At 39.4% G+C, this 12,101-nt stretch overlaps 1 protein-coding gene across 7 annotated transcripts in view; it reads left to right on the top strand.

Annotated features, from left to right (window-relative positions):
* Nucleotides 1–12,101, top strand: part of ABCC4 (ATP binding cassette subfamily C member 4) — a 209,407-nt gene that overhangs the window by 138,673 nt on the left and 58,633 nt on the right. For 6 of the 7 annotated variants that reach the window (XM_037895822.2, XM_037895831.2, XM_043534656.1 and 3 more), the window contains 5 exons: nt 4,589–4,739; nt 5,442–5,561; nt 8,144–8,254; nt 9,646–9,746; nt 11,703–11,894. In XM_037895822.2, coding sequence (XP_037751750.1) covers nt 4,589–4,739; nt 5,442–5,561; nt 8,144–8,254; nt 9,646–9,746; nt 11,703–11,894 — 675 coding nt within the window. The other variant, XM_043534645.1, reaches the window with a different exon arrangement.

The following is a 12,101-nucleotide window of genomic DNA, read 5'->3' as shown; positions in this document are numbered from 1 at the left end:
GGCAGTGGTCTCAGCATGCCAGTGGCCTAATTAGTAGCCTAACTTTTCCTGCCTAATAAGGTATTGTTCAATGAGCTAGATCTCAGCAGCGCTCCTCCCACCCACAACAGTATTTGGCAAAATGTTGTGGGTTATCATCACTAAAGCTCAAATTTGGATTTTTTTTTTTAAAGTTAATTTACCTTGTACTGTATATCAACACTGGCCTCAAAACTGACTCCTGGAGAGTTACCCTACTAACTTATTTTAACTCTGATGAATAGTGGGCTATAACAACTGTTTCCTATTGTTGAATCTGTGTATAATTCGCAGCAGGACTTTACCTCTTATCCCATAGTTATTTTCCTTAATAATCTTTTATGAGGTACTGTAACAGGGTGGCAAAGTGCATAATCTTGCATAGGGATGCAGGGTTCTTTTGTTGATGCATCCTGTTATCAGGAGTTAGAATCTTGCATAAAGCTGATGAGTAAATTCTGTTGATTCATTGTGCTACCAAGATATAACAGAAATGTGTATGTAGGACCCTTACATGTGTGTAGGGGAAATTAATGTTCAGACAGGAAGATCCTGTAAGAAACCCTAAGAACACTTAGGCGTAAGGGGAGAGGTTCCTCTGAGGTTTGTGCTGATGGACTCTATTGGTAACTCAGAAATAACACAGCCATCATGAGGGGGCAAGTTTGACTTGATTAAATATGTGTGGACTTTATTAGAAGTAAGATGGGAATGCTTCCTGCTTCATAGGCAATTAATGGAAAATATTATGAAAATCCAGGTAATTCAGTTTATCCATTAGGTCATCCATATCTGATATTTCATTAAACTTTTCCAAATACCTTTAAAAAGATAAGGATTGATGCTTTCCTGCCCAAGTCTTGCTTTCTCAAGGCCAAAGGGAGTCCCACATTTCCATTGACATCTGGAGATCAAGCAGCAGCAGTAGAATTCAGCTGGAATTTAGTTACACACAAAAATTCATAAACTAGAAGGGATTCCACATCTAGGAGCTAGTATGGACTATGGAGAACAGTTTTCTAACAGTGTACCTTCCAAGAAGTAATTATTAACACTGAGCAGGAATTTGACATAAACCTGGAATTTCAGCTAGCTGCATGTCATAAAGGCTTATGTTACCTACCATTGGGTACATATGTACCATTGGGTACATACACTAAACAACCAGTGGGGCCCCTGGATGATCGAGATACAAAAGGAGCACTTAAAGACGATGAAGTCATCACAGAGAAACTAAATTAATTCTTTGCTTCAGTCTTCACTGCTGAGGATGTTAGGGAGATTCCCAAACCTGAGCTGTCTTTTGTAGGTGACAAATCTGAGGAATTGTCACAGATGGAAGTGTCACTAGAGGAGGTTTGGGAATTAATTGAGAAACTTAACAGTAACAAGTCACTGGGACCAGGTGGCATTCACCCAGGAGTTCTGAAAGAACACAAATGTGAAATTGCAGAACTATTAACTATAGTTTGTAACCTGTCCTTTAAATCAGCTACTGTACCGAGTGACTGGAAGATAGCTAATATAACACCACTATTTAAGAAGGTCTATAGAGGTGATTCTGGCAATTACAGACCAGTAAGTCTAACGTCAATACAGGGCAAATTAGTTGAGACAGTAGTAAAGAATAAAATTGTCAGACACATAGAACATAAATTGTTGTGCAAAAGTCAACGTGGTTTCTGTAAATGGAAATTGTGTCTTTCTAATCTATTACAGTTCTTTGAGGGGGGTCAACAAACATGTGGACAAGGGGGGATCCAGGGACATAGTGTACTTACATTTCCAGAAAGCCTTTGACAAGGTCCCTGTAAAGGAGCAGACTCACCCCTGCGGTGCCTCCTGCTGGTCGTCCTTGGGAATTAGCTCTTTTCCAGCCTGGAGTGCCCTCTGCAGGCCGGTGATCCACACAGCTCTGGTCCCCGTATCCCGGTGCCCCTTTCTCTGGGGTTCTGCCCCTGGCAGTACGCCCACACTCTGCCTCTGGGTCTCCCCTTCCTGTGGAACCCCCAACCGACTATCCCCACCTTGCCTCAGTCTGGACTACTGCCAGTCATCTCCAACCCCCGCTCCCTGGGGCAGACTTCAATGTAAAGGCCACTCATCATAGGCAAGGGGGTTCAGATCTGTTGCCTTTCTCTGCCTCCCAGTACCTCTGTGGGCCTTGGACCAGGCCTTACAGCCTGGGGAGTTGCCAGCCTGGAGCGCCCCTGCTCAGCCTGCTCCTTCCCCAGCACTGCACCACCCTCAGTTTTCTTTTTCTTTCTTTCTTTCTTTCTTTCTTTCTTTCTTTCTTTCTTTCTTTCTTTCTTTCTTTCTCTCTCTCTCTCTCTCTCTCTCTCTGTCAAGAGACTCCTTGGGCCTCTGGCTCACAGCCTTTTTATACAGGCCAGCTGGGGCCTGATTGGGGCGTGGCCCAACTGCGGCTGCTTCCCCAGTCAGCAGTCCCCAGCCACAGCCCTCTCCAGGGCTGCTTTTAACCCTTTCTATTTTAGGAGTGGGGATAGCCACCCCGCTACAGTCCCTCACCAAAGGCTCTTACATAAATTAAGTTGTCATGGGATAAGAGGGAAGATCCTTTCGTGGATTGAGAACTGGTTAAAAGACAGGGAACAAAGGTTAGGAATAAATAATAAATTTCCAGAATAGAGAGGGGTAACTAGTGGTGTTCCCCAAGGGTCAATCCTAGGACCAATCCTTTTCAACTTATTCATAAATGATCTGGAGAAAGGGGTAAACAGTGAGGTGGCAAAGTTTGCAGATGATACTAAACTGCTCAAGACAGTTAAGACCAAAGTAGACTGTGAAGAGCTTCAAAAAGATCTCCGAAAACTAAGTGATTGGGCAACAAAATGGCAAATGAAATTTAATGTGGATAAATGTAAAGTAATGCACATTGGAAAAAATAACCCAAACTATACATTTAATATGATGGGGGCTAATTTAGCTACAACTAATCAGGAGGAAGATCTTGGAGTCGTCGTGGATAGTTCTCTGAAGACGTCCATACAGTGTGCAGCGGCAGTCAAAAAAGCAAACGGGATGTTAGGAATCATCAAAAAAGGGATAGAGAATAAGACGGAGAATATCTTTTTGCCCTTGTATAAATCCATGGTACGCCCACATCTTGAATAATGCGTACAGATGTGAACCCTCATGTCAAAAAAGATATACAGCATTAGAAAAGGTTCAGAAAAGGGCAACTAAAATGATTAGGGATTTGGAACAGGTCCCATATGAAGAGAGATTAAAGAGGCTAGGACTTTTCAGCTTGGAAAAGAGGAGACTAAGGGGGTATATGATAGAGGTCTATAAAATCATGAGTGGTGTGGAGAAAGTGAATAAGGAAAAGTTATTTACTTGTTCCCATAATATAAGAACTAGGGGCCACCAAATAAAATTAATGGGCAGCAGGTTTAAAACAAATAAAAGGAAGTTCTTCTTCACTCAGCACACAGTCAACCTGTGGAACTCCTTGCCTGAGGAGGTTGTGAAGGCTAGGACTATAACAGGGTTTAAAAGAGAACTGGATAAATTTGTGGAGGTTAAGTCCATTAATGGCTATTAGCCAGGATGGGTAAGGAATGGTGTCCCTAGCCTCTGTTTGTCAGAGGGTGGAGCTGGATGGCAGGAGAGAGATCACTAGATCATTACCTGTTAGGTTCACTCCCTCTGGGGCACCTGGCATTGTCCATTGTCGGTAGACAGGATACTGCACTGGATGGACCTTTAGTCTGACCCAGTATGGCTGTTCTTATGGGAGCACTCGCTGCCCTGAGGATTTCCACACCCTAGACAATTAACCTTCTCACTCTAGTATCTCCAGATTTCTATAGGTAAGCTTCAGGTTTAGCCTAGCTGTTCAGTCTCCTGTTTCTTGTTGGATTCTTAACCTGGTACACTGGTCTCTTTGGAAACCTCTCTTGGCAGTGTTCCATGTTGTTCTTCACTGTAGAAGTTACCTTTCCTATTATCAGATTAATCACACAGGCATAGAAAGTTCAAACTTTAAAAATACTGTCAGGCAGTCGGATCTTCAGTTTATGCTGGGCAAGGTGGTTCAAAGAACACTTAAGTTTCTGTCAAAGCTCAATTCAACCTTTCACCTGAGCTAGAAAATATATCTATACGGTTCTCTGAATGGCTGCAGAGCAATTAACTATTACCTATCTTGAACGTGTCCATTTTAACCATTTGTAAATCAGGTACACTGTTAGTTATTTGCAGGATCACAGGAAATGGACCAATGCCATGCAAGCAAGCTTTTCATGTTGGGTCAAGTTGATTGTAGCAGCTCCCATTAGACTCTGGCAGAACAAATCATGCAGAAAATAGAGTAAATTCTACAATTAATCTGAAATACTAAAAATATTAAATCTTATAATTATATTGTGAAAATAATTGTGATCTAGCTATTATATGAGAGTTGTTTTTTATCCTTTTAATTGGAGTGTCATCTTTATGTCTGAATATTTAACCTTTTAATGATGTGAAATAGTTTTTGAGCTTGTTTTAAACAGAATCCTTCTGGGTAAGGAAGTAACGTTTTCTCTTGCCTATGTTGTTGCAGACTCTCCTTCAGATTTTTGGCGTAGTAGCTGTGGCTGTGGCAGTGATTCCTTGGATACTCATCCCTTTAGTTCCACTTTGTATACTTTTCATTTTTCTTCGACGGTATTTCTTAGACACAGCGAGAGATATTAAACGTCTGGAGTCCACAAGTACGTTGCTTGGATAGAGCTGATTTTAAGTCTGAGCAACAATTATATGAGATGCTAAAATTCTGCAAACAATCAATTAATCAGGAATTTTTGCTGTAGTTTTGCAAATTACTTGCTTGTTGTCTTGAGTCTTAACCCAGCAAAATCCTTCAAAACTTGCTTAACCCCAGGCTTAAGCCCACAATTAATGTCTTTGAAGTCAAATGGACTACTCATATATTTAAAGTGAAGGACAACTTAAACTTAAAGTTAAGTTTAAGTGATTTGCTGAATCTTGGCCTTAGTGGGCTAATTGCACATAATAATGTAGGTTTTGACCCAGTATGACCTTCATAGATTCATAGATTCATGATTATCTCAGTATTTCAAATTGATTATTAAATAGCAGAGTCTGAGTCTTAAGCATCATGAATAAAAAAAAAATGGGTGCATTATCTGATTAGTGAAAGAAACAAAGGAAGAAGTCATGGATGATAACAACTGTTGAAAACTTTTTTTGTGTCAATTAGATTAATCCATTTTGCCATCCAAGTGGGTATAATTGAGTAACAGGAAAATAGGTTTATCCTATGTTTATCCTAAAAGATGTGATTCAGTGGCTTGTGTCAGTAAACAGAGAAGTAGGATTAAAGGTTAACATAGTGCAAAAAATTACCAACACTGCCCTTCAGCTACAATAAATGAGTCTTTTTTACTTTGCAGCTCGAAGTCCAGTGTTCTCCCACTTGTCAACATCTCTCCAGGGACTTTGGACAATTCGTGCTTTCAAAGCAGAGCAAAGATTCCAAGAATTATTTGATGCTCACCAAGATCTTCACTCAGGTTTGTCACCAATAGACATGGACAACTAAGTACGTAGCTCTTTCAGAGGGAAATATTTTCTCCCCTCAGGTACACATGTGCAGCATACATGCACAGCTCACACTGATTTTAATACATCTCTCTTTAGGGAAAAATCTCCCCATTAGTTGTTTCTTCTGTTTTTCTGGATTTGTAGAATACACTTTGGACTCTAGTATAGTTTGAGAGAGCCAAGCATACATAATAACAATATTTACGATAAACATTTTAAAGTATACCCAATAAGTATATTTAAAATTCATTTTTCACAAAGTTCTTGTATTGCATAATATTTTAAGGCAAAACAAGTTATACTTAGCAATATTTAATATTATTGAGGTGGAACACTAAGGATGCATCTACACTAAAAAATTAAGTCGCCCTGTATTAGGTCGGCTTACAGCCACTGCAGTAATTACTGCCGTGGTGCATGTCCACATGACTCTCCTTGGGTTTGTGGTGCGTATCTCAACAGGAGCGCTTCCATTGACCTAAGAGGGGCAATGTGGGGAGCTGAGAGCCCAGTCTCTCAGCTCTGCTGACAGATCCCTGCCAGGAACCCAGCTGGCTGCCTGCCCCATTGGCTCCCTGTTCCCTGCAGGAGCAGGAGAAAGCCTCCCAGGGCTTTTCTCCTCTCCATTCTCCTCCAGGAGCAGGCGGGGAAGCCCGCTGGGGCTTCTCGCCTGCTCGTTCCCTGCTGGGAGTGGGGTCCAGATTCCCAGCTCTCCAAAGGAGTAGGGGTAGCTGGGCTCTAGCTGCCTGGCTTTCTTGTCAATTTCACAGCAAGCAGTGAAATTGACAAGAGAGCTAATAGCCCATGTAATTAACACAGTGTTTACACAGACTCTGTGTCACCCTAACTTCAGGGACATAAGCCCTGCACCTCTTGTGGAGGTGGAGTTATTATGTCGGTGTAGTACGGCAGTTACATTGGCGGAACAAGGCTGTAGTGTGTACACTGACATAATTAGGTCAATGTAAGCTGCCTTATATTGACCTGATTGTGGAGTGTAGACCAATCCTAAAACTGTACAAAAATATTTAATGTAAATTATCCTTTGGAAAAATATAAAAATCTGTTAATCTCTTATCTTTTTTGTCTGAGCAACTTTAAGAGCTCCTGTCCGTGTTAATACTGTAGGTTAGTTTTTATTAAAGTCTACTTGGCTGCAATATGAATATTCTATATGCAAAAGTAATCTGAATTATGTTTGCACTAAGTATTCTATACTAGTTTGCCTTCTTTTTTTTTTTTAATTGATAGATTCATAGAGTTTCAGGCAAGAAGAGACCATTTTATCATCTAACCTGACCTCCTGTATTTTACAGACCATTACATTTCACCTAGCTACCCCTGTACTGAGTCCAGAGGCTTGTGTTTGGCTAAAGTGTATCCCCAGAAAGTCATCCAGTCTTGACCTGAAGTATTTGTCTCACTTCGGCTTTCAACCATTGGTTCTTGTTATGTCTTTCTCTACTAGAATAAAGAGCCATGTAGTATGTGATATTTTCTCCCCATGCAGGTACTTATACAGTGTAATCAAGTCACTTCTCAATCTTCTTTTTGATAAACTAAACAGATTGACCTCTCTAAGTCTCTTGCTGCAAGGCATTTTCTTCAGAACTCCAAATAATTTGTGACTTTTTTCTGCACCTCCAGTTTTTTAATATATTTTGAAAATGTGGCCACCTGAACTGTACATAGTATTCAGTATCAGTCTCGCCAGTGCCTTATACACAAAAGTAAAATTGCCTCCCTATTTCTACTTACTACTGCCCTGCTTGTACATCCAAGGAGCGCAATAGCCCTTTGTGCCACAGCATCGCACTGAAAGTTCATGATAAGTTGCTTGACCACTATGACACCTAAATCCTTTTCAGAGTCACTGTTTTCCAGAACACAGGTCCCCAGTCTGTAGGTATGGCCTTTTTCCAAGACATGTAACTTTGAATTTGGCTATATGAAAATACATTTTATATGAACAGGCCCAGATTACAAAGCGATATAGAATTCTATCTGATGCCTATTTGACTTCTGTTATTGGCCCTAACTTTGAATACTTGAATTTTCATCATACAGATTATGCTGCTTTCTTCTGTGATTTATATCATATAACCTCCACTGTCTAGTAATACTCAATTCTCTGAAGCATATTGGGATATACTTTATCTAAATGTTATATGAAAGAAAATTGCAATGGTATTTTACATAGCATACTAGGCATCTGATCCAAAGTCCATTGAAGTCAATGAGAGTCTTTTTGTTGGCTTCAGTGGGCTATGAATCAGGCCCTAGCATCTTTTATTTCTATTCTGACTCCTATTTGATATACTAGTCTCAGCTGTGTTAAACGGTGTGAAAACCTGAAAACATGCCAGCACTAGCTAGGAAAATAGGACATCATCATCAACACATGCAAACACTCTCCAAGACAATGGTATTTTTGCAGCTTATGGAATTAGTCCACGCTAATGTTATATTACTGTCTTATGGGAGTCCTTATAGAACTTATTTTTCCCCAATAACTTATTGTTCTTATTATGACTTTTAAAAAACTCTTTAGAGGCTTGGTTTCTGTTTTTGACTACCTCCCGATGGTTTGCCGTGCGGCTGGATGCCATCTGTGCCATCTTTGTTATAGTGGTTGCCTTTGGTTCCCTGCTTCTCGCAAAGAGTAAGTACAGATGCTAGGAATGTTAATGCTATAATTACAATATATAGCAATACCTTATTCTTTTTCAGAATTTACTTTCTCTAATTGTTTACGGATTGCAGTTAAGTAAAATGTTTCTTTCTAGATCCTGGTCTGTCCCTCAGTCCAAGACATTCCTGTAAGTACTGGAGACCGTTCAGACTTCTCTGGACTCAAGGGATTGGCCATGAACCTAACAACCTTTCTCCAAATTATCTCCCCACAGTGTTGCAGGCAAGCTTGCAGTTCTACAATCTTGCCTTTACTGTTGAAATACTAGCTTTTAAAGCTGTCTTTGGGACAACAACATTTGTTTCCCGTCTTGTCACGGCAGACTAGGCAAAACAAAGCAGGCTGAACATTCAAGGATTCAGCTCAAATGTCTTGGATTCAGGGAGAGCCCAATCCCAGAAAGGGAGATTGCATTATAAGAAATTTTATATTCATTGTCATTCTGATGCTGTTGTTTTATATGATCATCCTAGGATGTAATTACGGTAGATGTTCTAAAACTAGATAGTCTTCTAAAATACAAAGGAAGTAATTATCTTGGACATGAAATTTGGGTGCTAGTTTGCTGTTCTTTGTTTCCTTTATTTTTCCTTTAGATAAATTATATATAGACCTATATACATGGCATTATAGAGGAGATTTCCAACTAGGTTTCAAGTTACTAGACTTGAAGACAAATCAAAACACTGGGTTTGATTTGTCTCTCCAATCAGTACAAGGAGCAGTTTTTGTGAAGTCAATGGAGTTATGCTGATATAAAATGGCTATAGTGAGAGGAGAATCGGTTCCCATATTAGGACCAAATCCTGTTTAGTTTATTCACAAGAGCTGACTCGCTGAGTGTAATGAGTCTGTCCATATGAGTAGGGTGAGCAGAAGTTTGCCCTTCAAAAGCATCTTGTCTGCTCTTACAGTGCTTTGCACCCATTTATACCAGTACATAGTTTGTGTAAATGCTAGCAATGTGTTTTAGTAGCACTTTATGCTCACCATGCACAGGTTTAGGGGCCTGATCCAACTCCCTTTGAAATTAATTGAAAGATTCTCAATTGCTTAACTGAATAGCAATGACCTTAAGCTTGTGCTTAAGAGATTAGTTGATTCTGGGCTTTTTTTTTTTTTTTTTTTTAAGACAAGGTGCCTTGCAGTGGAGAGCCAGGACCTTATTGTCAAACACAAATATAGTTTTAGAAAGCTTACAAAAGTAATGTGACAAGATAGACTTTTTCCACAGAGCTACTATTTAAACTGGTGTGACCTAGAGCCAGCTACCACTTCAGTGGCGTATTAGATTGAAGGAGGAGTTAAGCAGAGTTTTGTGTAATTACATAGATGTGATTTTTCTCCTCCTCGCCCTACAGCTCTGGATGCAGGACAGGTTGGCTTGGCATTGTCCTATGCAATCACGCTCATGGGAATGTTCCAGTGGGGAGTTAGGCAAAGTGCTGAAGTTGAAAATCTGGTAATATTAATTTCTCAACTTCTTATTTTTCACATCTCTTTGCTGTTCAGTGACATGAAATACATTAGAAGTGTTATCTTTGCATTAATGGAATTTTAAAGACCCTGTTATTTCTATCTAAAGCCTTAGACCCTGTTAATTTGTGTAAAGGTAACAAATATTTAAGATGTATTAAATCTTTATTCAAGTCATACTACATAAGGTCGGCATAAATTTCCAAATACATTTTTGCATATGGTAGAACATCAATTTACACTATTTACTAAGATGCTGTTTGTTGCATATTAATTTTTTTAAATTAATGAGTAAGCAACCACAATAAAAAAAATACAACATCAAAAATCTACTTATTCATTTGTGTTGACAATTTTGGTTTACTTGTAATTATTTATGATGAGTCACTGTAACATTCTGGTAAATACACCTTGTACACTACATAAAGAATAACAAAGGCTTATTTAGTGTTAAACTGTACTACAACACTCCTGCTAATAATAATTTTGTATTTAGCATTTATTCTGTATAGCTTATTGCATTTTTAAAGCATGTTGCAGGCAAGAATTAACCAATACTTATAAATCTTTTTGGAGGAGTGGGGAGAGACTGCTAAGCTTTTTGTCTGAATTATCAGGTTATGGATTAATGAAGTTCAAATGTATGAGGCTCTCCTGTGGGGGTGAATTACTCTGTGGGAGGTGAAGATTCAGAGGTATCATAGAACAAGACATACCATTTACTAGGCTGACACTAGTGTAGAATGTGGAGTACTTCGTGGAGCTATTGTAAATGACTTCCTTTTTCCATGACTCACAAGAATCCGAGGTTTTGAGGTTTTGTCCTACTTAGCTCTCCTTCACTAGTAATTTTTTCGTACTGCATTCTGTCTCTCATGTGTTTCCAACTGAGGAGGAGAGGTCCAGAATGGAGAACTTGCTACTGCATTGTTCACTTTCTGGGACTGACTCCCTCCCCAGATCCACTGCTGTCAAGATAAGTCTTTGGGTATTGTTACGATGGTCTCTTCATGGTTCATATATGAAGTTAACAAAGCTGAGTAAGGTGAAATATAATCTATTAAGAAAAGTTTAGTTTTTTCTTACAGTTTTTGATGTAATAATCTGTTGCGGGGATGGAAAGGGTGGGGGGAAACGGTACCCCATGGCCAAAACCGAACTGCTTCCCATATTTGCAAGAAGAGAGAGGCAGCCCAAATGTCTCAAATTTGGGGAGAGGTTAGTTCCGTTAGTTAGTCTTTTCCTTTTAGAATCCCATAAAATCTCAGTTAACAATAGATCTTGCTGCCTCTTTCATATTTGTATGTCCATGGATATGAAAAAAAATTCTGCTAGCTATCTAGCGAATACTGTAGTAACCAGTATACTGATTTGGCTCTACTGCTGAATTATAGATATTCATTCCAAGCACATAGTAACCTTAGCCAGAGCTGCAAGGGACAAGCTCATTGGTGAAACCCCAGAGATGGTGGTGGCTCAGAACACACAAAAATGATAAACTTATCAATGATATTATTAATAGGCTGGATCTTCCTGTAGCTCAGATATAAGTCAGATCTTTAGTATTACTCCCATAGAGGCCCAGCAGAAAGACAACCTATCATGTAGAAAATAAGGCTCCAGTCCTGCAAAGCACTTAAGCATGTGAGTAATCCCATTGACCTCAAATTAATGCTTACATTGACTCAATTAACATGCTTTAAAATTAAGTACATACTTAAATGTTATGCTGGATCAGGACCTATATTAGGAGGTAAGACTTGCATTTCTGTCTAATAAAAATAGGACAGTACCACGCTTCATTCTCTCTCTCTCTCTCTCTCTCTCTCTCCCTCTCATATGATTGAAAGAAAATTTCTCCTGTCATTTTGTAGCTTTTTTTATAATCAGAATGTTACCCAAAATATAAAAGAGTTTCATGGCTTGTGTGACTTTTTTCTAGATGATCTCAGTAGAAAGAGTAATGGAATACACAGAACTTGAAAAGGAAGCTCCTTGGGAGTCCAACAAACGTCCACCAGCTGAATGGCCAAGCCAAGGAGTGATAGCCTTTGAAAATGTTAACTTCACTTACAGCTTAGATGGACCCTTGGTGTTGAGGCACTTGTCTGTTCTAATTAGATCAAAAGAAAAGGTATGCATTGCATGCTTATTTCAGATATACACAACATTTTCATTAAGGAGGTAATACCTTATGGTCTTTTTTTCCAACTCTATACAGTGCTATAAAATATACCAGGGGTGGCCAAACTGTGGCTTGTGAGAGGTATGCATCTCTTTTATATTTAAAGTGCAGCTTGTGGAGTCTCCTATACCCCCCCATTCTCCACCTATCAGACTG

Source organism: Chelonia mydas, chromosome 1 (genome assembly GCF_015237465.2).
Source record: "Chelonia mydas isolate rCheMyd1 chromosome 1, rCheMyd1.pri.v2, whole genome shotgun sequence".
NCBI classification, from domain to species: Eukaryota; Metazoa; Chordata; order Testudines; family Cheloniidae; genus Chelonia; species Chelonia mydas.
This window is presented reverse-complemented; position numbering and strand designations above follow the sequence as displayed.